At 38.4% G+C, this 23,805-nt stretch overlaps 1 protein-coding gene across 4 annotated transcripts in view; it reads right to left on the reverse strand.

Annotated features, from left to right (window-relative positions):
• Positions 1-23,805, reverse strand: part of PLCG2 (phospholipase C gamma 2) — a 55,080-nt gene that overhangs the window by 12,226 nt on the left and 19,049 nt on the right. For all 4 annotated transcript variants that reach the window (XM_056500772.1, XM_056500773.1, XM_056500774.1 and 1 more), the window contains 21 exons: positions 23,375-23,422; positions 20,868-20,952; positions 20,032-20,115; positions 18,615-18,658; positions 17,489-17,561; positions 16,523-16,624; positions 16,247-16,365; positions 15,272-15,357; positions 14,235-14,355; positions 13,014-13,182; positions 11,097-11,201; positions 10,696-10,785; positions 9,970-10,148; positions 9,393-9,593; positions 8,020-8,139; positions 6,820-7,000; positions 5,568-5,636; positions 4,317-4,426; positions 3,432-3,528; positions 2,437-2,503; positions 2,025-2,182 (listed from right to left, as the gene is read on the reverse strand). In XM_056500772.1, coding sequence (XP_056356747.1) covers positions 2,025-2,182; positions 2,437-2,503; positions 3,432-3,528; positions 4,317-4,426; positions 5,568-5,636; positions 6,820-7,000; positions 8,020-8,139; positions 9,393-9,593; positions 9,970-10,148; positions 10,696-10,785; positions 11,097-11,201; positions 13,014-13,182; positions 14,235-14,355; positions 15,272-15,357; positions 16,247-16,365; positions 16,523-16,624; positions 17,489-17,561; positions 18,615-18,658; positions 20,032-20,115; positions 20,868-20,952; positions 23,375-23,422 — 2,308 coding nt within the window. The remainder of the gene's footprint in view (positions 1-2,024; positions 2,183-2,436; positions 2,504-3,431; positions 3,529-4,316; positions 4,427-5,567; positions 5,637-6,819; positions 7,001-8,019; positions 8,140-9,392; positions 9,594-9,969; positions 10,149-10,695; positions 10,786-11,096; positions 11,202-13,013; positions 13,183-14,234; positions 14,356-15,271; positions 15,358-16,246; positions 16,366-16,522; positions 16,625-17,488; positions 17,562-18,614; positions 18,659-20,031; positions 20,116-20,867; positions 20,953-23,374; positions 23,423-23,805) is intronic.

The following is a 23,805-nucleotide window of genomic DNA, read 5'->3' on the forward strand; positions in this document are numbered from 1 at the left end:
TCTCTACTTCCACATTTGCAAGCACCTGCTCTGTGGAAGCTGAGCAGTGTTCCCTGCCAGCAGAGACTGGGAACTGCTAAATGCAGCAAGATGCGTCCTGAGTGGAGGGAGACATTTGGGCTGGAGGCTTTTCAGGCATAAGAAGCAGCTACAGGATAAAGCAAGTTAGAAGAGTCCCATACTGAACAGTGATTAGCTTTGGCACAAAAGATGAAGCAGCAGCAACCAGGAAGCCTTCCAAAAGAATTCCCTCAACAAGACACACATAAAAGGAATGAAAATCAGAACTAGGGAGCCACACATTTCCAGAATATCTCACTGAACCAGAGATTATACCTTGAAGTCTAAGAAAAACAAAGAGGAATACAGTGTTTGGACTCAGAAATAACCTTGGGAAAAAGCTGTACAAATCTCATTGTACTTAGTGATGCACCACAGTTCCCAGACATTGTTCAACAGTAACCAGAGCTCTGAGCAGCAAAAGATCACTTTTTGGTGGTATGGACTCATTTCTAGCCAGAAGCCTCTAGAGATAACCAAGCAGGAGAGCAAGGAACAGCAAACCCAGGGAGCATGGCAAGTGTCAGTACTGAGCAGAGATTACAAGAGACATGAAGCTTACTTTCATTTTTTGTGCATAACAGATATTGCCCAAAACCAAACTCATCTACAAAATCCCCCTGTACCACACTGCAGTACAGTCTTAACTCACTGTCCTTTTCCTTCCCCAAAATTCAGCCTGTTAACTGTACTGGCAACAAGGGCCTTTCCTCATCTTCATCCCCTCCCCATGCAGCAGTCAGTCTATCATGTGAACTTCGTAGAGGCCTTGCTGTGAGAAAAGCCTCCCAACTGACAGAAATTAGTTTTAAAGCATCTTTGAACAAAGACTGTTGAATACTTCTCCAACTGTACAGAGAGAAAAAGCTGCCAGGCTCCTGAAGAGTCATTGTTGTAACATAAAAACATTCAATTTGAAGACACTTCTTCTAGGTCATGTTTCTCTTTTTCTCATTTTTACTTCTAAATGAAAGCTTGGCACAAGAACTGTATCTCTCCTCCCCCAACAATAGGTCAACAGCTCCTGTTGCTTCTCCCTTTGCAGTATTTACAGTCCTCTGCTTGAGAAATCAACTTGTCTGCTATAAATAGGATCAGGACAACCCTCAGAGCACTTCCACTCCATATGACAGACAAACAGCATGAGCCAACATGATACTGAAACACATTTCCCATCAACCATATCACCCACTTAACAATAAAAGGTGAATAAAAGCAACAAAAAAAGAGTATCCTTAAGCACAGCCAAAAGTAAGGACTTATTGGTCAAGACTCCTTCAATACTAGAAGAGATCAAAGGAAGGTAAATTAGTACATCAGAACAGGAAAAGTAAGTCCTGGAGAATGTCTTTAAGTGGCAATAGAGGGACATAGAAGCTAAACTTAGGCAGAATCCTTGAATCTTCAGGCAAGTATTTGGGAATACCACTACTGAAGAAATGGGAAGTCCAGAATGTGGTTATTAGTTACAAATACAGTATTAGCCAAATAATCCTCTATTAGTGCCCACTGGAAAAGAGTTAGCAAAGAGGATAAGAAGAGTTCAGGAAATGGCAGCTCAGATTTCACACATCCTCACTGGTGGATTCACAGCTCTGTAAAGAACAGCCTGATATCAGAGCTTCTGCTGCTTAACACTGGGATGAACCAGTGTGACCAGATGGAAAACTGTAGTGGTATCCACTCTGGCCTAGCAAGCACACTTCACTGAGAGGCAGGGTGCAACACAGACAGCACTCTGCTGGAAAACTGTTAACATCAATTTACATAAAATGCTAATTCATGTACTGTTCCCCAGAGAGGTTATGGAACAAGATGCACAACATCAATAAAATGAACAAACAATATGCAAGAGGATGAAGGACCATGTGAGAGCAACATTTAACAGTATAGGGCAGCTAAAGACAAAAGCTATTGTAAATATTTTTACACTATTAAAACAACAGATAAATTTGGAGCAATACCTCTTCTGCTGTTTTCCAAGTGATCTCACGGATACTCTGGTACCATTCAAAGAGTTCTTCTACTTTATCAGTTGCAAACTCAACACATGGATCTTCTGGATTCTTAGGTTCCAGAATGAAGACAAAAGGCTTTTTGTGTTTTCCTTGTGGCATTTTCACTGTTAGGTAATATCATAGCAAGAAATTTATACTGAAATCCAACAGCTCTTTCTCTAATGTGTCATTGTTGATTTATTGCAGCATTTAGTATTATGAAGTTTCAACATATTAATTCTGCTGGCTATATTAATACAAGTAGGTGTTTGAGGGGTTTGATTTGGTTTTTTTTTTAAAATCTCTCCTGCTAAACATAAAAGAGCTACTCAATAGAGAAAGGTCAGGAATCCATATATAAGCATCAGAAAATACACACCAACGTTGTACGTATTGAGCACCAGGATGCCACGACACAGAGAGCCCAGTGGATTGTCCTCAATGATCTGAAAAACATGAGTTAAATCTGACCCTAAATCTCTTGAGTGAACATGCACAGGACATTAACAAATAACAAATGTGCACCATTAAATCTAATCTTAGCTTTACTGAAAGCATGCTCACTATAATGTTTGAAAGCCTGTTTTTGTATCTAAAAAACACACAAGAATCTCTTCAGTGAGAGCAGTCAAAACAAGACTACTTTGTAGCAGCTTTTGTCCTGACACAATTTTTCAAGTCTGCTTAAAGTTACAACAACCAGGAAGGAGGAAATGTAATACTTGTGGTTTTCTCCAAAGATTTCTGGAAAATCATTGGAAGTGCTTGAGAAGAACAAAATAATTCAATGTTTTATTTTTAAAATTCAAAAATGTCAAAACTCATTACTCTTCAGTTCTGGTTTCTTTTGTTCAAGAGCTCTTTGTCCAAGACATGGGACCAGATTTTTTAGTTTCTTTTGACAAACACGATTGGTTTATGCATAAAAACCTGATAATGGAGAGTAAAATGACTAGTAAGGTGTGTTTGGACATATAATTTTCCTATTTGCAAATATTAAGACAGTGATTATACAGGAAAACTAGTTAAGTTTCAGCCATGTTATTGTTTAGCCAAACTATGAAAAAATCCAAATTGTTTATGATTATATTTAGCAAGAAACAACCAGAATCTCCCAAAACCTCACCAATTCAGCTATCCTAAAATCATAGATGATTTTATGTGGGGATCACTTCCAACTCAAGATATTCTAACTCCTTAAATAGCTTTCAGCAAGGGACATCCTGACAAAAATATTCAGCAGCAGAGAACAATGAAGAATGCATTCATCCCTCTATTCTGCTCTCTCATACACAGCACATGGAATTGTGAGTGTATAAAACAGACTTCCAGTAGGTAGCCAAGGAAGTGTAGCAGACAAACCATAACTCTCACCTGATTTTCAAGCTCAGCAGAGTTATGGGATGACAGATCTTCAACATAATTAGATGGAAAATAATGTTGGACTTTCTCTCCATAATCCCCCTTCCACCTGAATTTAAACAGAAAAGTAGAGAGAATGAAAAACAAAGTTAAAGAGCATCAAAAGGCCATTAATGAAGCAATAATCCCCAAGAAATTGGTCATTAATACCCCATACTAGATTGTCTAGCTGGCTATCACCAAAAATATAAATGATGAAGTAGCTGAGAGCTCTAACAAAGTGATCATTAACTGTAGCAACAGATGATTTCAGAGGGATTACAGTTACTGTAAACTGCAATTAATGACTTAAGAGGCTTTCTCCCCCTCCAGTACTAAAAATACTATTATGTGGTTGATTACCCTGTAGAAACTACAGGGAAACATTAGATTCCCAAGCTTTCCAAGCAATTTACAAGCCAGCTGAAAAAGAAAACCTGTTATGAAAGGAGACTGTACAGAGCACTAAAAAAGGTGGGTTTGATTCCTGAGAAATGCTTAGCAGAGCAAGGACAAGGCAGAGCAACGATTGCAATGACTTCCCAGAGCACACAAATGTTCAGGAAGGATGGATGTAGTATGGAAAAAATATGGGGTATACCAGGCTATGGAGGTTCTGCAGGCTGAGGTTACTGCTGTGAGATAGAAAAATGAAAGATGTGAAAGGAGAATGGAAGATGAGGGGATTTTGTATTTGGGTTTTTTTTTTTAATACACTAGCATAAAGATTTATAAGGGCACAGTTAATAAGCAGCAATCAGACAACAGACAGTTTTTAAAAACTACTACTCAAAGCTCATTTTTTCCTTCATCTAGTAAGTCACCAGAAGTTCCCCCAGGTGGAATCTGTGTCCTTACCAGCCTCCAGTTTCCTTTGTGACATTATGAATTAAAGCTCCTCGAGAGAAGCTCAATTCATCACTCCTTTTGGCTCTGTAGTCATACAAGGCTTTCACTGTTCTCTGAGGCTTTAAGAAAAACAGAGCAAAGAGGTCATCTGGGGGGATAGGTCATAAAATAATCAATAACGCAATCTTAAAACAAAAAAAAAAAAAAATACAAAAAAAAAAAGGGAGGATTGGAATTTTTTGTTGTTGTTGTTATGAAGCTTAGAAAACAAAATACTGAAGTTCCAGAGTGACATCTATTGGTGGAAGTCAGTGATGCTACTTTGGTGTTCTTCAATTATCAGCTTGGGAAAAAAGGAAGAAGAAAAAAGAAAATCTTTTTTTTGGGTGCTGAAACATAATTAAGGAAGAAAACATAGAACCAAATTTTTTTTAATGAAATATAAATCCTCTATTTTTATTACACATATTCATAAGTATTTGGAGCTTTTAGGTGCCTACAAAACCTCCACTTCAAAACCACATCAGCTATCCTGCTGGTCACATTTCCTTTAGGAAGAGTGCAGTTTTAGCAGGATGAGCTAAACCTTTATCTTGAATTTACTACTACCCAAATGCTTCAGCAGCAATACAAATTCACTGGCCAAAAAGACTAAAAAGAGTTAGTCACAAAATTTACAAGCCAGTGATTTTCATGAGAATTTACAAGTAGCCAGGCACTAGCAAGAATTACAGGTAAGTAATGTTTGCTAGAATACTTGTTTTTAAGACAGTAAATAAAGGATTAAAACTCTAATAACTCATTAATAGACCAAAGGCACCACATTTTTATAGAAAGCACATGAATAAACTACAATTACTTGTGCATGCAGAACATATTTGCTAATGGAACAAGAGTGAACAGACACCCACAGAAATTTTCATGCTGTACTTTCTTTCCATGAAGATGTGGCCTTCCCAAATTGAAGCCTCTCATAGGTATTTAATTTGGGGACCCACCAAACCAAATCAACTCCACAGACCCACGAGCAGAAAATGTCCAGATTCCCAGTCTGAATGAATCATTACAGGATTTGTGCACAAGAAAATGTGTAGGTACAAATTTTAACAAGAAGCTAGGAAAAAGTCACACACTTTACATTTCAGTTGTCCAGGTCCCCCTAAACCAAGCAGCCTGATGATTTCAATTCTTTTTATTACTGCCAACAGGAAACCAACAAGTCTAATTTTCACAAGGCTACATATCTCTCTTAAAGCATACCACTGTGGGGGTGATTTCACTGGGCTCCACATACATCTTGACTTCATAGAGAGAATTAATATCCTTTTCCTAAAAAGAAAGAAAAAATAATCAAGTTTCAGGAATCAAAGTTATAAAATTACTTCATGTTTATAGAACATTTATTTCTGAAACCACCTCTTTGACAGCACATAGACTAACAGAAGGGAAGCCAGACTCCTCTGTTTTGCTCATTTCTACAGTTGAACATAACTGAACATGAGTGTGTTATTTCATCTGCCTACACCTCAGTTTAATGAACAGTAAAATCCAATGAAACCTCATAAAGGTATCTCTTAATCATTCAAAATGTTTTTGGATTGTGAGTACTCTTCTATGTGTAACCAGAAAATAAATACCTGCACTTGTGATTTTTGTGTTACAGTACTTTAGTACCAGTATTGGCTTCACTATTAGATAACTCTACAACAATATATAGAGTCATATTTTTTGTTTTATCCTCTCCTTGTGATTCTATTTGAACTCAGTCCTAAGATACAGAACCTTTGCTACAGGCAACACTATAAAAAATCCTGAGGTCTAAAATCTTTTTAGTCCCTTTTAGTCTGCCCAGAAAAAACAAAATCCCCAGGTTTTGATTTTCTCAGACCTGCCAGATGTAGTTTCCTGCAGCTTCTAAAAGACATTTACTTGAAAAGTGAAGACAGCACCTCAGGCTTTCCAAAGCAAAGCTCCCTCAAAATGAAACACATCCATCCAGAAAGTAGCCCTTTATCCTCAGCTAATTATCCAGGCTCCTAGTTTAGTCAATGGCTGGAGACAAATCTCCTGGGGAGATTTCCTCATGCTTATCTCAGAGTGAGCTGTCAAAGCTACCTTTTACCACAGTAAGACACCATCCCTGAAATGTCCAGACTGAGAGGCAAAGCAGAATATTTCGTATTTCATTTTTTCTGAAGCACTTAGCAATTGGCATCTGCATGATCATTTTAAGATCAATTCCCACTTCAGCAATAGAAGACAGGGCCAACTGTAGGCAAGGCTATTATAAAAACTCATTGCAGTAGGCCAACGACCCCCAGTACACAGCGGGGCTTCTCTAATCAAATCATGGCAAAGGCAAGAGTTGGCATTTAATCAAAGATGAAGCTGTTCTTCACACCTTTGTGAGAGAAGTCAGTATAGCCATCTGAATTTCATAGAAAGTGACCTGCTCAACCTCCCCTAGGGATCCTGTACCAGAGCCAGAGCCCATCCCAGTGCATGCCAGTACCGTGCTGTAGCGCTCCAGCAGCTCCTCTGTCACGGGGTAGCGCAGCTTCATCTTCCTGTACAGCGGGTGCTTCTCGTAGTAGGTCACCAGCTCCACCAAGCTCTCGAAGTAGGCCGAGGTGCCCAGCACGAAGTGCCGCCCCTCCTGCTGGATTCGGAAGTGCTTCACCTTCCCCTCCGCTCTGCGGAAAAGGGCACAGCTGGGAGAGGTGCCAGTGCTCACCAGGGCTCTGAACTGCACCAGAGCTGCTCTGTGCACCTTCCTCATGTGAAATGACTTCTCTCTCTAACAAAGCCTTTTTTATTCAGTTATTATGATTAGTATAATCATTTTGATAGCTACAGAAATCAGTTTTCGAAGAAAAAATGTCTCTTGTGCTTGAACACAAGGTGTTTGCCTTGATATACTAAGACCATCCACTGACAACCAGCCCATCCAAAAAGGCCCCTACACCCTTTTCTGCTGAAGTTTTGATACTTCTTGTTTTCCCTGGTGTGAAATGGTTTTATTGAGATGTTGCAGCTCCAGTTACTTTAATGTCCACCTTGGTAACAACAGAAAACTTCACCACAAAGTAGTCAGGAGACTGGAGAATTTTGCATATCTTCAATACATAATAAGGCATGTAAGTAAGCAACTTTATATGTTGCTAAACTATGCATTTTCAGAGAAACAGAATCTGATCTGAAGGCACAATCCAGAACATCACAATTCTATATATTTCATTAATGCTATTACAAGAACCACAAAACTGTTCAAAATTATTTCCCCTGGCAAGAGGAGGCAACAATTTCACTTTGACATTTCAGTTTTTGACAGGTCAGGATTTCTAGGGGATAAGGACACAGAATCATTGATGAACCTGCACCTGCATCGCAGTTTTGAAGGAAACTTCAAAGTAACACTCCTTAGCAAGGAGTCAGGGAATGAAAGAAGGGCCACCCACAGTTCTGTATGGGAAGAATAGGACTACTGGTGCTCAAACAATCTTTGTAAAAGAATAAAGGTTCAGGCAAGTCACAAATTACCTCTTGCAAATTACCCTCTCATACATGGACCTGCTGCACAAATCAACCACACTAATTATTCAAAGTTTAAAACCAAGTAAAACACGACTCTAAAAAGACCATTATTTTTTTAAAAAGGAAAAGCAATATTGTTGGACTACTAGGTAAGCTAGTCCTATCTGTCTTTTCTTACCTGAAAGTCATGGCAAAAGAATCAGGTTCGTCTCTCTTTCTAATGAGAAAGGCTCCATCCCGAGGAATGCGCATGAGCATGTCTTCTGCCTCACCCCGGCTCAAGTTGTTATAGTACCAGCTGCAACAGTAAAAAACCACAATGGGCAAAGCATTACAAGGCTTGTCAAATGTCATTTTTGGAGAATAACAGACAGAGTTATTAACAACAGAGCTTCAAACATTCTAAGAAAAATTATGCATTAGATTTTTCCCACCTTGGCACCTATGACAGCAGTTTATTACAAAACCTTGTAAGACAGCAGTTTATTTTGGATTAAAGCATCAAGAATATATCAGAACACCTTGTCTGCTTGAAATCATAAAACATAAATCTACATTGTTTCTGAAACAAAGGCACTGCATCTTGCTTTTAGTCTGCCATTCGGTTTTCAGTATTTATTTCATTTTGACACAGTAGATTTAAGATAAAGCCTGAACACAGACAAAAGAAAGACACCAGGGATTTGAATTCTTATTCAGAACTTTATCCAGATTTTATCCTTCACCATGGGATGGACCTGTCTTGGATCCAATGTGCCTTTAGTGAAGCTGTGGCCACTTATATTGGCAGTGTATCTCCAGCTTATGCAAAAAGGCAGGAAAGTCTAACCCTTAAATTCTCCTTCCCCTCTCACTGGTTTCCAAAGTTATCTATGGGTGGTGAGTGACTCCCAGATACCAGGAAGGAAAAAAAAAAAAAAAAAAAAAAAAAAAAATTTAAAGTCAAATATTGCAAAGAAAACAGAACAAAGGACAGCAATAACAATGTTCTGCAAGCAATGTTCAAGCAAGCTCTGCCCAGGATCTATGGCAGACAAATACCAGCTGCAAATAAACACCGTGCTGAGTTCCTATCTCAAAGGGTAAAGTCAGCCTAACCAGCTCTGACAGGGTGAGGTAGAGGGTGGGGTTAGGCAAATGGAGCTGTTTGGGCTCACTGCCCCAGTAATAAAGCTTCCAGATGGCACAGACCACGACCACTTAGTTGCCAAACCACAGCCAACTACTAAACATCCAACCCAACCCACTGGGTGTTGTAAAACACTGCATAGACAAAAGAAGAACTGGCACATTTCCACAGCATTATAGTTCTCATTGCTCTTCCAGTTGCGTCTAGGAAATTGCTTTCCCAGTGACCACTCTTTGTTGTGCCAGGTTCTCACAAAGTCAGTGCTCTCCCTCAGCATCTTTCAGGAAGGCTATTCCTCAAACTTCCAAGGACAAGCAACACTGAAGTGTGCTCCTGAATCCAGGGAATTTTCTGTGCAAAAACCCCACCTAAAGCAAGGCAAGGACACTGGCATGAGAGCAATGCTTGGCTTCCATACATACTCCTTGGTCTCGTGAGGGCTGGGGTTGGGCACAGCGTCGGTGAGGCGCAGCTCAAACTCTGCACATCGCAGGTGAGCCTCTTTGTAGTGTTGGATGAGATCATAGATGCTGTCAAAGGTGAGGTTGTCTGTCAGGTAATATTTCACAGCATCCCCATCACTGGTGGAACGGATCCGGCAGTGCTGGACTCTGCCTGACCTCCTGAAGGAGTAGAGGGGGCATAAAGGAAATACAGGGTTTGTAACAGATTTTCTTCTTTCAAAGCATTTCCCCACCCATTCCTGGTAAACTACTTGGGAAGCTTATGAAGAGCAAGAAATCTGTGTCATCTCCTTAAACAGCCAAAGTAACAAGCAACAAACATTCTGACAAGGGAGATTACAGGACCAAAAATAGTAATTCTCTACTGACAGTAGTTTAAAATCTGGTATAACTTTATTCTGCAAAATTTGCTCTGACAGCTCTCTGGGTCAGAAATCCATCTGACACTATTCCTCATAATGCTCCAACCAGAAGAAAAAAGAAACCAAACCCAAGCAAACAAATCCCCCATTAGATTGTATGAAAATGACCATACCAGAAGGACAAGGTGTAATCATCAGGGAAAGCTTCACTTTCCCTAACCAGGAATGTCCCATCCTTGCCACCCATTTCAGCACAATATTCCTGGAGCAGTTTCTCAGCAGTTGTTCTTCCCCCCTTCATTTTCCCATGGAACCATTTCTCTTTCAAGTGCAGTTCAGTTCGTTTCACCTCCTAGACCAGAAAATAAGAATTTTTAATAGCACATTTCTAATTTTATAGTTTTGAAACTAAGTACTTGTTATTGGTGATACATAACAATCAACTATTTCAGGATTTCAGCTCTTCCTAGGCCTGAGCTTTCCAGTCAATCACCTTTATAATTACCCTGCCTTTAGCATCCACAACAGCCAAGTTGTTACTTTAATAACACAACACATATTAGTTCATTCTGCTTAGTTTGAGACTTGCAATAATACTTAAAAGATTTAGTGCCCAAATCAACATTAGCATAGATGTACTGAAGTTATATTTCAATGTCCTTGTACTCCTCCTTGCAACCTCCACTAACCAAGAGAAAAAATTATTTTATTAAAAATAAGGTTAACTAGAGTTGACCTTGGCAAAGATCCTTTTATAGTTTTTTTTTTATCCACACACTTGTTCTCTGATATAGAATGTCTACATAGGTTCATTTCATCAGCATAAAAATACACATCTGTAGACATTGAAATAATCTGAAATAGTACAAAGACCATGCTTAATAAAACACAGCCATCACCTTTGATGAATCTTCATCAGCACTCTGTTCTATATCATCACTGAATGAAAGCTTTTCATCAGCAATAGCGCAGTAGTGCCGAGTCCATTTCTGAAAGTTGGGAGATATTAAAACCATTAACACAGGGAAACTCACTTATCATTCTCAAGCACAATCTCAAAACAGGGTCCAACAATAATAAAAAAAAAAAACAAAACAAAACAAAAAACAAAAAACAAAAAAAAAAAAACAAAAAAAAAAAAAAAAAAAAAAAACAAAAAAAAACAAAAAAAACTTTCTTCCCCTCATCCACACCTGTTCAACTGACAACATTACTTACAGAAATATTAAGAAAATTCATGTAAATGTTCCATATTACAGAACTAATTAACAATCTGTAGCAGATGTCATCGAAATAGTACCTGTTCTATTGTGTCCCACATGTAAAGTTCTCCCTGTTGCTTCTTCTCTTCTTTCTTTTCTTCTAAGTTCACATCAATGTCTCCCTTTGGCCCCAGTTTTTTGTGCTTAAAAACCAGAAAAAAAATAAACATTCATACACTCAGAGAGAATCACACATTAAATTGGTCATAATGTTTCAGAATACTCAGAAGTATCTCCCTCCATTGCACAGCCACCTTCTGTCATTATCATAACAGCAGCTGTTCCACAAGGAACAACAGGGCTGGAACCTCTTTCTTTAAAATCTTGATCCTATAATAAAGGTTAAAAAAAAAAACTAGTAGAGGTATCACTGAAGCAGTGAAGAAACAAGTAGTTTGATAAGATCTCACCATTCTTTAGAGAACAGAAAACAAGAAGTGACACATACTTAGAAATAAGGATAAACAGGAATCCTTCTGCAGAAAGTAGTACATAAGGAACAAAAATCAAAACAAAAGGGAAAGGTAAGGAATTAAAATGAATGAGGAATTCACCCTTTTACGAGAAAAACGAGTTTTTCACTAGGGAAATCCCTTATGAAAAAAGGGGTCAAGTTCTACTTTTTTTAGAGTGTTCACAGAAGTGTCTCAAGGGGCCACAGGCAATATCAATTACTTATCTGCAGTTAATGATGGGATTAATCCTCTCATATCAAACCTCAACCACATTCAGTTCTGTACAGTCTACTCTTGGCTGATTTCAGTTTGACAGGCCTAACTGAAAAATATCACAGGCTAGTGAAGTAGGTGTTGCCTCTGACTGTTTACTGACAACATTTTCCAAACAAAAGCTAAACAGCACAACCAGCTCACTGGCAGGTGCTGATCTATTTGAAGACTCACCAAAGCTCTTTTAGACAGCACAGAGTGATATGCATGTTCTCTGTGCACACTCATAATAGCTTGTCATTCTCTTTAAACCAGATCTGTCACGTTATTAATCATGTGCCTATGCAAGTCCCCTCTCTGCTCTGCATGGAAACAACAGACAGTCTGGAGAGAACAAAAAAAATCCCCAAAAACTTAAGCACAGAAGTTTTCCACCTTAAAGTGGGGTTCTGTTATTTCCAATCTTGTATTCAAGAGCATATTCTTATATCTATCTACCCTTATTTCTTCCATTCATATGTCTAATATAAGACTTATCTGTTATAAGAGCAAGAAAGCAGAAGCATGGACAAAAGAAATTATTATTTTACTACCTAGATCATGAGATTCTTCACCAAATTTTGCCATTTGAAAATTTCTACCACAGTTTCAGTCTGAGAAATCTCCTTTTGGTTGTGTTGCTGTTGCACAGCAGAGCTCATAAAACACTTGCACTGCCACAAGGTCCGACACTAACAGGGACTGCCTTCTCAGAACAGTGCCTCAGGGTTTCACTAAACTGCATATTTAAATCACACTGAGTTAGCAAACACCCATTAATTTGTGAAATCCTCACAAATTCAGTGTGCAGCCACAAGAGCTTTGGGTTTCACTTGAATGAAAGGCAGTCTCTGAAGAAAAAAACAGTAATACTGATCTATCTTCCTATTCAAGAACATACTTCTATCACTTTTAAGTAAGCCATATGATGCAAAACATCTGTGATGAACATCTGCAGCAGTGACCCCTTGTTGAAATTTAGCAGTGACATTTCAGGAGCTGGAAGACCTTTAGAAAAGAGTTGACGTTTGATCTGGCACTTGAACTGCCAACACTTACTGCAAAGGAAACCAAGAGCAAGCACTTGAGTACAGAGTTTTACAGAACACTCTACATTACTGCCAAATGGAACCAGTAAACACTTCAAGCGAGGGGCTTCTAGAAACTAATCTGTGAAGTCAGGAACAGTAGTTCAGGCTCCTGCTTTTGTTTTCCTACTTTATCTCCCAGCACACAAAGCAATCCTACCTTGATGATGATTTTTTCTTTCAGCTGGGTGGGTGATGGGAGCTGATCTGCACTGGCTTCAACAGGCTTCATCAAAAGCTGATCCCCAAACACCTCCTTGAACACTTTGGCCATGTGTCGCTGCTGCTCCACACTGCAGTGCTCTTCAATTGACAGAATGACTGGGTATCTTTGGTGGACAAAACCAAGGTGAATGAAGACAATTTCTTTTTGCTACAGCTGGCAAGGCAAGGAAGACAACACCCTTCCTCAGCCCCCAGATGAGAGAAAATATTTAAAGGAAACAACAAGACAAAAGGAAGATATAGCCACAACAAATAATAACAGATGTGCAATGACAGAGTTGTCAAGGTCAGAAGGAACCTGTGAAGGTCCATCTAATCCAAACCCTTTCTTTGGGAAGGCCCAATTCCTAGGTTAGATCAGGTTGTTCAGAACTTTATCCAGCCAAGATTTGACTATCTGCAAGGACAAAGATTGCCTCCAAGCTCTTTGGGCATAGTTTCACTGCTAAAGCACCATTATATGAAAATTTGTTTCTCCTTTCCTCAAAATCATGTCTTCACATGTGCTCTGAGAAGAGTATGAAACCATAATGCATTCCATATAATGCACCAACACAAAGTTCCTGTGCATAGACTATCCACATGGGAGAATATTGTGTCCAAGTGGTAACATGGAAAAATGGGACACTGACAGCTTTATTTCTTCCCCAGTTATTGAGTAATATTTTTCATGTTAAGGACATCTCAGCACAAGTTAAAGAAGGGCAGAGATGCAGATCTAAACTGATGTTACCAGTTCAGGAATCATGCCATGAGTTCTATATCTTCTCATCTAAGACCTTCCTTACAGCAGAAACCCCACATGACATGACAAATATATTATTTGTCAATTGCACTATTTGCTAACTTTTTTAAAGATTTAAGACACACAATTAAGAATTTGAAGGTTTACTTCCAATCACTTCCAGCTTAATAAAATAAGACCCAAGAAAGGAGCTGGAAACCACTTTAGGCTATTCACTATCTTCTTTAGCAATAAATGCTTATGCACTGGGACTCGTCCCCAAAACCACATATATTAAAGACCCACGTGTGGCAATAATGAATGCTACTGGAATCCATTTTCCTCTGATTACTTTTTGCTCTAGATTACAGAGAAATTAAGTTCTAAAAGGTCAAAGCATATGAAAACAGGCTGAAGGAAAATAAAGCTTACTCAGATGTGACAAAGGCATGGTCTTTGATTGCCTGCACTACATCATCAAATTTGATCTTTGTTGTCCGTGTCCATCCATGGTAAATGATGGGTTTTCCATCAGGACCATCCCAGCAATCCACTAGGAAACACAAGCAGTACAAAAAGTAAGAGACCAGGTAGCTCCTTAAATGACTCTGGTAAGAAGAATGCACCCAAAACTACAGTGTTTTATATACCGATACATAGACCTTAATGTTCTAATAAAACATTCTATCAGATGAATTCATATCTCTCACAGAGAAAACTGAGTTTACTTAAGTAAGAGCAAGACAAATAAAATACATTACAAAATGTTCCCAAAGCATTATTATGTGGGAATCTGGAAACAAGAGATTCAGGCGACTGTAGTGTCTATCTACTAGTTTACAGTCATTTTCCAGGGATAAATATAATTCAACAAGTGACAAGCTGAGAGTTTCTGTCTTTTGTTGATTTCAACTCTGAAACTCTAATTTGAAGTACATCTTGCCTTAGTCAAATAAACAACATGAAATTGACGTGAAAATTCTGAATAAGGAACACAAACACAGAGCTGAAGACACACAATTGCTAGGGAACAAAGACATTAAGTGATTTACAAGCAAGTTAAACAGGATGACAAAAGACACCAGATCAAAAAAATCTCTATGCCCTAGGCTTGTCTATATTACAATGAAGGTAAATAAACTATCTATGCTACACAAGTACTCCAGCTTAAATCCAGCTTAAAAAATAAGCTTTCATATAAATTCAGGATTGAATTTTTGGTGTAAAGTGAGAGGAGATTTAGGAAGACTCTCTTAAAACTGCCTGGGAACATGAATCAGAGGAAGTGAATGAGGCATTGGTGAGGCATACGAAAAACAATTTAAGGAATCAGTGATTTTTATATGACTAACTTCAAATTCAGAAAACAAACAGTTCTTGATTTCAGTTCTTTTTTCTTTCTTGGTAAACAGGGGAAACTACTTGTACAGATAACATGTTACAAACCACTCCACAAGCTCTTTACTCACACTCAATACATCGACATCCCATCCTGAGGCACCTGATGTAAGCTTCTGTGGAGGATTCGCTGCGAAGCTGGTCTCCTGTCAGGTATCTAAGGAGTAAAAGGAAATGTTGAAAAAAGACAGGCAGCCAATTTAAACTAGTTCTCACTCACTGGGTAACACTTTGCCTCCTGTCATGGACAATGTATGTTGATTTTTTTAACTGTCATTTTGTTGTTGGGTTTATTTTGTTTTTTTAAATTTGGATGAAAGAACCAGACTTTGCTGAACCTGATGCTATCAGGTTTTTGAACAGACCAAATTACAGGAGATTAAGGGCTCAATTTAAACAGCAACCAATTCTGACATCCTTCTAGAGTGCAAATCATGAGCTTTGAAAGCCACCTAAACCTCAGGCATGAGCACACGGGAGGGATGTGGAAGGAATTTAGAGTGACATCACACATTAAACTTCAAAATACACCTGTATGCTATATCCATATCCACTTTATTGTATTCCTTGAATTATTTTATTTGTTCATCTCTCCTCCCTCTCCTTAGTTGCTTTTTCCACTACAATGCCAGATGAGCAAATCCCCTTCATTTGAAGACAGTTCAAACTCATCATCGCATACTTTGTACAACTAATGAATTCTGACACGAGCTTAGTGAGGCTGTTGGCGCTTGGGAAAAAAAAAAAAAAGAATGACATAAGAAGTAACTTATATTTTTGAAAGAACAGAGGGTTTCAGAACAGTTTCAACTCAATACTTTTTATTTTATACTATGACTTGGGTTTTCTGGCAGCTGAGTTATATCTCAAAACCTTATGAGAAGGGGGAAAAAAAGAGTCCCAGAAACCCCATTTGCCACATTTATACCACACTGTAGGAAGGTTTCACACATCCACACAGCACATTTCTGGCATAATTTTCTGTCTCTCTCACATTGCTATATTAGTTTGAACTGGGGTAGACAACAGGATTTTTGGTAACTTACGTGTTATGAGAGGAAGAAATCCAGTAGTGGGACAAAGGATTATTCATGTCTTGCACATCTATTGAATCATATTTCTCATCCCAAATACTGTTTTCTTTTGCAAATAGGTAAGCAAGGAACTACAATACAAAGAGAGAGACTGAATTTAAATATTTTTACCCTATGAGAATAAAAGAAACCCAGCAATGCAGCAAGAGGGGCCTAGAGGTCCTGCCACCCAGTAAAAATTCTGTGAAAGGAATCTATGAGAACTACTACAAAGTACCATTATCTTACCTCATCAACAAATAGGAAAGGCTCAGCAGTTTCTCTCATAGTGTCATCAATAAACTTTGTCATGCGTTCTCGGACTTTACTGAGATCCTGTGCCCAAGATTCCTTCAGATAATTGCAATACAATAAAAAAAAATTTAGGAGTGGTGTTAGTACAAAAATCAAACAAGGAACAGAGAGATCTACAGAGATACACACTATGTAAGCACAAATGTGCATTGAAAGGGAGAAAAAGGCTGGCCTCCTTGGACATGACTTAACTATAATCTCTCTCAAGTCTAAGTGCAATCTGAACATCCTTTGAAAACAGTGAAATTGGGAGAAAAAGAAAGTAGCAAGCTTACACAGGAAGTATAGGTCTCACTTTTCAATCACAATTGCAAACCTGGAGCTCAGCAGTACCTAGCAAATACTGCACCATTTTTTCACATGGAGTCTGTGCTAAATAACATTTATAAATCCATGAAGACACAGCTCCAATCCCTGCCTTCACCCTTATCTGCTTGCTGACATGGGACATCTAACTGGCTCCATTCAATAGGAAATTACCTTTGACTAGAATGCAGGCAGGCAGCAATGTGAGAGCTGCAAAAATGGGGCCATGGCCAAAGCATTACCCCAATGCCCCTCTGGTGACAGCAGTGAGCAGGCCAGGCATTCATCTCTGACTGCACACAGCATTTACTTCTAACCTTGTCTATTTATCTACATGATTAAGTGGAGGCTTGTTAAAACCTTATTTACTTTGTCCGCTTTCTTGTCCTCTGGTGCACCTTCAGAGGCTTTACATAGATGAAAAATAATAGTTCTTTTGGACTTCAATGGCAACAAAGGAGAAATCTTTCCAAGCCCCAGTATTACAGTGGCATCAATCAAATTCTATGACTCTTCACATTTCTTTTTAAAGAGCACAGAATTCTGTGATATAATCCCAAGAAAAAGAGTTGAGTATTTCTGTAACCTTCCCACCTGCTGCTCATGTATCAGGAATCTCTGGAAGTCATGGAGGTGAACTGCTGAAGCATCTGGACGGTCAGTATTTCTTTAAAAAAAGAAAGGGAAAGTGAAGCTAAAGAAATAAGAGAGGTTAATCAGATGTTACAGCAAAAGATGACATGGGTTTGTATCTTGGATTTACAGTATAAAGGTGCTGCCACCAGGAAGAGACTTTTTACAATTTCAAAAGGATTTAGAGTAGGCTTGTAATACTGCATTATCCAATTACTGTATTTTGAGCCTCCTGATGTACTTTTGAGAGGGATTCACTGGGAAAAGCACCGAATCTGTAGCCATTGCTTTGTAGCAAGTGAGCTGCATTTACTTGACCGGGGCGTTGGTAAGTTTAGTTGAGACACATGGAAAAGCTTCTTTTAAATTTTACATTTCACAAGTAATTATTTCTTTGTCATATTTAGATTAACTACAGTGATAGACCAAAATCTTCTGAAAAAGGGGGCAAGGTGCAGCTGCACCAAGGAAAAGTGATATCACTGATTTGCCTTCTGTAAGACACAAACACAGCAGCATCTGGTACCAGGAAGGTGTTTATAAATCTGTGCTTGTAAGCAGCTCAGAGTAAATTTTTTAAGTTACTTCCTTAATCTGTTAGTGTCATATTCAAAACTAAGATAAACTGATTGAATCCACAATCAATGGATTAGCAATGTCTGGGACCTTTTTCATGCTGTACACATCAAACTTTGAAGTCCATCAAGTGGAAGATGCAGAAACCATTACTATCAGCATTCAGCTCAGGTCTAAGCAAGGCCTATGCACAACACCACTATCCAGACTGAAGCAAAAAATTTCTTCACCAAATTGTCCTTTAAAGCTCTGTTCACCTCTTTATAAAATCAGAGGACAATCAACTTCCATATCATTTTTGTAGTCAGAAAGTAAAAAACAATCAACAGGACTTACTTCCAATGTAAGTTCACCTTTTTGAATGCAAAAATATTAATGATTTCTTTTCACTTACTAAAACACCAGAACAAAAAAATATATAAAAAAACCAAACTGAGGTAATTTAAAAACAATCCTTCAACACTGCAGCCAAGTGAAAATGCAGAAAAATAATACAAATGAAGAGTCTCACCCAAGGATGAAAACAGAAGAATCCTTTTTGAATTCATCAAGAATCTTAAAACAAACAAAAAACAAACAAACAAAAAAAGAACAAACATAATAAAGGGAAAAATATAAATAATAAAAGAATATCCAATTTTCTATCTAAGTCCATCTAATAATGTCCATTGTTTTGGAAAGCAGAAATAAATGCCTGTCTGCTCTAGAGTTTACAAGTTTGCAAGACACATATTTAATTAAATGCATAAGAAAAAACATACAAAGGCTGGCAAAACATGCAAAGGCTGGCAACTGCACTTCAGGCCTTTCAATGTGAACACAATTCTCAGATAAAACACTTGCTTTGATAAAGAACCTTATACTCACAGTCAAATTTCTGGGGAGCTTTTACTGTTTGATATCCCAGAAAAACTGGAATTAAGTATCATCCATCACATTTATTCAAGTGAATATAAAATCTAAATAGTTTCTAGCTTGGCACATCATCATTAGAGATTGCAGGAAACTTACCAAGTGACCCAAAGCACTTGTAAGCAAATTGAGAAATTTCTTTGCAATGATTCACACAGGGCAATAACAGGAGCTTAAGGAAGGCAGAAAGGCTCCTCACTGTGTGTTCTACTCTTCAGCTTTCTGCTCAAGCTAATTAACAAGACTTTCATGGCCAAAACTAAAACCTTGTCAGTTAATCTAGGTTTTTTATCACTTCACCATGATTTCAGCATCACTTTTAAACAGCACAAGCTGTATTGCCAGAAAATCAGCATTGACTTTGACTATCGAAGCTTCTAGTTTAGCATCTGCTAGATTAAAGTTGAATCCTCAATAACCACATAGCCAAGAAAGACATTCATGGAAGTAATTTCAAATTATGTGTTTACACATAGTTTTAAAGGGTTCCTAACTTTCAGAGTCACTAAAAGTATGCAGTTTCCACCAGCTTCATTAATATGTACAGCAAGTACAAGGAAACAGTAGTCAGGCAGTTGGCCACTTAAATCAGCTAAAATGTAAATGCACTGCATTTATGCCTCCCAAGGACTGTCTGATGCACATCTTGTAATGGACTTGCTGCTTGTAATCTGGAATATGGAATTGTTTATACCAGTAAAAAAACCCAGCCAAACCTAATAAAAAAATTTTAAGCATCATGAACAAACTCACAAAAAGAATTCCTCCAAAAAACTCCCTCATATCTGTGCCTAGCTCTACTACCAACACTCAAGAAGCAACACAAATGACTTATTCATCTCCTTAGGCCAATTGCTGATAGTGACTGTGATCTACACATCGAGTACAGCACTGCACCCTTTTTCTGGTACAAGAATGAGGAAAAAGAAAATCAGCAACAAACAAAAAAGATAACCAGCTCTCACTACACTGATGCAACAGTTGAACAGTATGAAGACTATTTATGGAAAGCTTACCAATTTCTGTTGTTCAAACATGATCTTCTTGTAGAACAAATGAAATTGTTCAAAAGTAAGCTCTTCCTTGTGAGCACCTATTTCCTACAACAGAAAGCAGCAGTGAATGTAGAATTCCCTGAACTGCACTTGCACAGTGAACAAGTAACTCTTACTTCGGTTGGCATTCTCTCACACATTCTGTTCCACTCCAATTTGATTTATTTTAACCACTTGGATTTTTAAATTTATTTATGTTTTTAAGAACACAAACAAGAAAACAGATGTTGGTTTACACCATAGTGCTCCTAGCCCCCATCTTTGGCCTTGCATTTTGCACCCTCAGTCCATTTCCACAACCAGGAGAGAAGTAAAGCCTCCTTTACTCATTGTTAGCTGGGGCAGCAGAAGCAAGAATGTCTGCTTTAAGGGTGGAGAGGTGGAAAGCAGGAAAGGGTGGGGATATTCAAGGTTCCTGTAGGAATGGAATGACCTTCAAAAGTTATTAATATTGGCATTAGTTGGAGAGAAGAGGTTATTATTTGATCATATTGAAAAAAAATTAAGATTAAATTCATGTAGAAGAAAAAGAAAGATAAAATACTTTTCTGTGTTCTTGCTCAGTACTAGAGCTCAAAATCCAATGTTGGCTTTGATCAACCACACAATGAAAAGAAGGAACATTTTTGTCTGTATTTTCTTATACCCTTAGATATAGGCAAAGCCAAGCTGACAAATTATTCAATATAATTTATGTAACTGTACATGATATGAATCAAAAAAAAGGAAGTGTCCTAAAAAGAAACATCAACACTCATCAGATAATACCAAACACATTTAAGTAATCAGGTAATTACCGCAAATTTATCCTTCAAGTACTTCATGCTGCTGACTTTGAAGTTTGCTTGGGGAAGTACAGTTTTCAGCTCTCTAAGACTGATACTGGGGGGACAAAAAAAGGAGAAAAAAATGATAGTAAAATCACCACAGTTGTGTTGTGTCTAGTCAGCTACTCATATATTTTCTATCAACACAAAAATGTGACTACTGAAACATTTTGGGTAGGCCTCATCTCACATACCTGTAAACTTTTATAAACTTAACACCTACATGGAAGCAAGCCAGACATGGAGAAACAGGCATTTCAATTAATTTGGAATTAAAAGAACCAAGTTGCATAGACATGTATTTCTCTCTCAGCAATTAATCAGAGCTTAATTAATTAATGAGATGATGAGCTCAAATGTAGATGTTTATACGTGGTTAGATGAACTGCAGCCTTTCTTCCACTGAAACTGGATTACAGACACAGAAAACATCTTGCAAAGGCTGTACTGAAGCACAAACAGAAAATAAAAAGCCCCAGTTATCAATACCCTTTTAACCTTTTTCTCCAGATGTTATTCAGTCTGGTAATGCTGATTTGCAGCAGCAAAATTCCTCCCTCTGCAACATTTGAACATGATCTCATTCTCCACTCCCAACCAAGTGATCTCATTCTCCACTCCCAACCAAGTCTTCCCTTCCAGCTCCATTCACACAGATCTGCTGATTCTTTTCACAGAGTTTCAGAGTGCCCAGTGATATTCCAGCAACACTCCAAAAACCAAAGTTTCCTAGATAACAGCAAGGCAGCAAGTCAAGAAAGCACAGGTAAAAGACTTGTGGGTCCTATTGCTGAAGCCCACAAAATATTAAAGTAATACCAACAGTAACCAACAAAACAAGACTGAGGGACTCTGCCTTGACCTACAGGACAATTCAGAAGCATTTAAACCTCTGCAAACACAGGGTCAGAACAGAGTTGCTTGAAAGTAACAAAACCAATTAGCAGGTAGATGAAAGTAACACTGCCATTCTATACTGTCCATGTTAAGAGCTACCCCATGAGATATTCTCATCTCCATTGTGCAAGAGGGAAAGGGGCAAAGCAAGAAGGAGCTAAGCCGAAATCCATGCCCAAGCCAGATTAGAACTCAGGAAATTCCTGGCTTTCCGCCTCGTCGCCAGACCTCTGGAAAAAACCACTATTAGAAGCAAGAAACAAGCACTCCATTTGTACACTAAACACCAAACACAAGCAATTTCCTCTGGCAGACAAGTGCAAGAGAAAACAAGAGCTGGGACCTCATTACCACTGCAAAAACATTCAACCTGTGGAACAAGACTTGCCTGCTAGCCCAACCTTTACAATTAACCTCCCTAAAAACCACAGCTCTGAACACAACGGACCTCAGTCCAAACTCCTTTCCTGAATTTTTCTAGAAGCATGAAGCCATCTAGGAAGAGAAGGAAAAACTGCTCTCTCAACAGCACAAGTCTGCTGTTCCCAACCAATAAAACAATCCCAAAGCAACAAATGAAACCTCTTCAGCAGACAACTGTCAGCCACAGCTGCTCCATCCTAACATCTTCTGCTTTGTGAACCCAAACAACACATCCCCATTGCAGGGTTAGTTCTCAAAATGCATCAGGGGGTACAATTCAATATCCAATAAAGGATGGGACTGTGGCCAGCTGAGGAAGCACAGCTCTGAAATGGGGTCTCAGCTCACCCTGCACGGTGCCACAGGCTGTCTGCACAAGGGTGTGATTTCCTGCAATACCATGGCCTCAGCCACACAATGAAACACCTCACTGCAGTTTGCTTTTGGGAAAAGGTGGACACAAAAGGAAAAGCATGAGCTTTTCTAAACAAATTTGTACTTTAGAACAAAATGCATGCTCCAGACAAAGAGAAAAATCATGGTGAAATAATAACACAGAAGGGAGGAAAAGTTAACATTGTTCTCAGTGTCACATGATTTCTGGCAACTCTAAGGAGAGGTGTGCAGCTGAATTCATGTTTTTTTAAAGTCTCCTTTGCATGTACAAGCTGCAAAGCCACATCACACATGGACCTGAAAGGAACTACTGAAACTCAAACACATGAAGCCACACATCACACTGGGAGCCAGAACCCGTGGGACTTCTTTCACATGAGAAGCACCAGGTCAGAGGTGATTCTTTGGCTTTGGTCTGTTCAAATACAAGGCAGAGACAAGCCCGTGGCCAGGCCAGCTGCCAGCTGAGCTCAGTCTCTACAATAACACATTGCTCATTCTGGCAAAGTAATTCTAGGCCAAAATTTAAAATATTCAGTTGTTATCGTTTGTTTCCTCTTTATACCATGTACATAAATCTGAGGGAATGCTGAGAACACATTGTATTTAGCCAAAGGCAAAACTCAAGTTGCTGAAGCAAGGGAAAAAGCCATTTTCAGGGATCTTGTACTGCACATTTCGGACAATTAATTCTTTATTTCTTTTTATTCCATGTTACAATCTGCAACTAAGAACATCTGAAAAAAGGCAGAGTCTCTTACCTATTTTTTCGAGTTTGATCAACAGAATAGATCTGCTTTCTCAGCCAGCTTGTAGAAGAGGGAGAAAAAAAAATAAATCTAAGAATTATAAAGAATATACAGCCAATGAACTTTCAGAATCCATAGACAAAACTCAACAGAAATATTTACAAGTCATAAGATTCATCTCTTTTAGCAAAGCAAAAATCTTACCAGTGCAACATTCAAGGATCCAGTTTTTTTAACCACATTTCTAAATATGTACTCTTCTAATGCATTTTAAAGTCACATAAACAACACAGGAAGGGGAAGGGTGGGCAGGACAGAAAAGAATGAGTAACCAGAAGCTGTAAAAAAGTATGAGGATAAAGTGAGCCAAAACTTCAGCTAATCTAAACTGGAGTAACTCCAAAAAGCCAATGACTTCTGACAGATTTATCTGTGAGCTGCTG

The sequence above is a fragment of the Oenanthe melanoleuca genome, chromosome 11, assembly GCF_029582105.1.
Source record: "Oenanthe melanoleuca isolate GR-GAL-2019-014 chromosome 11, OMel1.0, whole genome shotgun sequence".
Lineage (NCBI taxonomy): Eukaryota > Metazoa > Chordata > Aves > Passeriformes > Muscicapidae > Oenanthe > Oenanthe melanoleuca.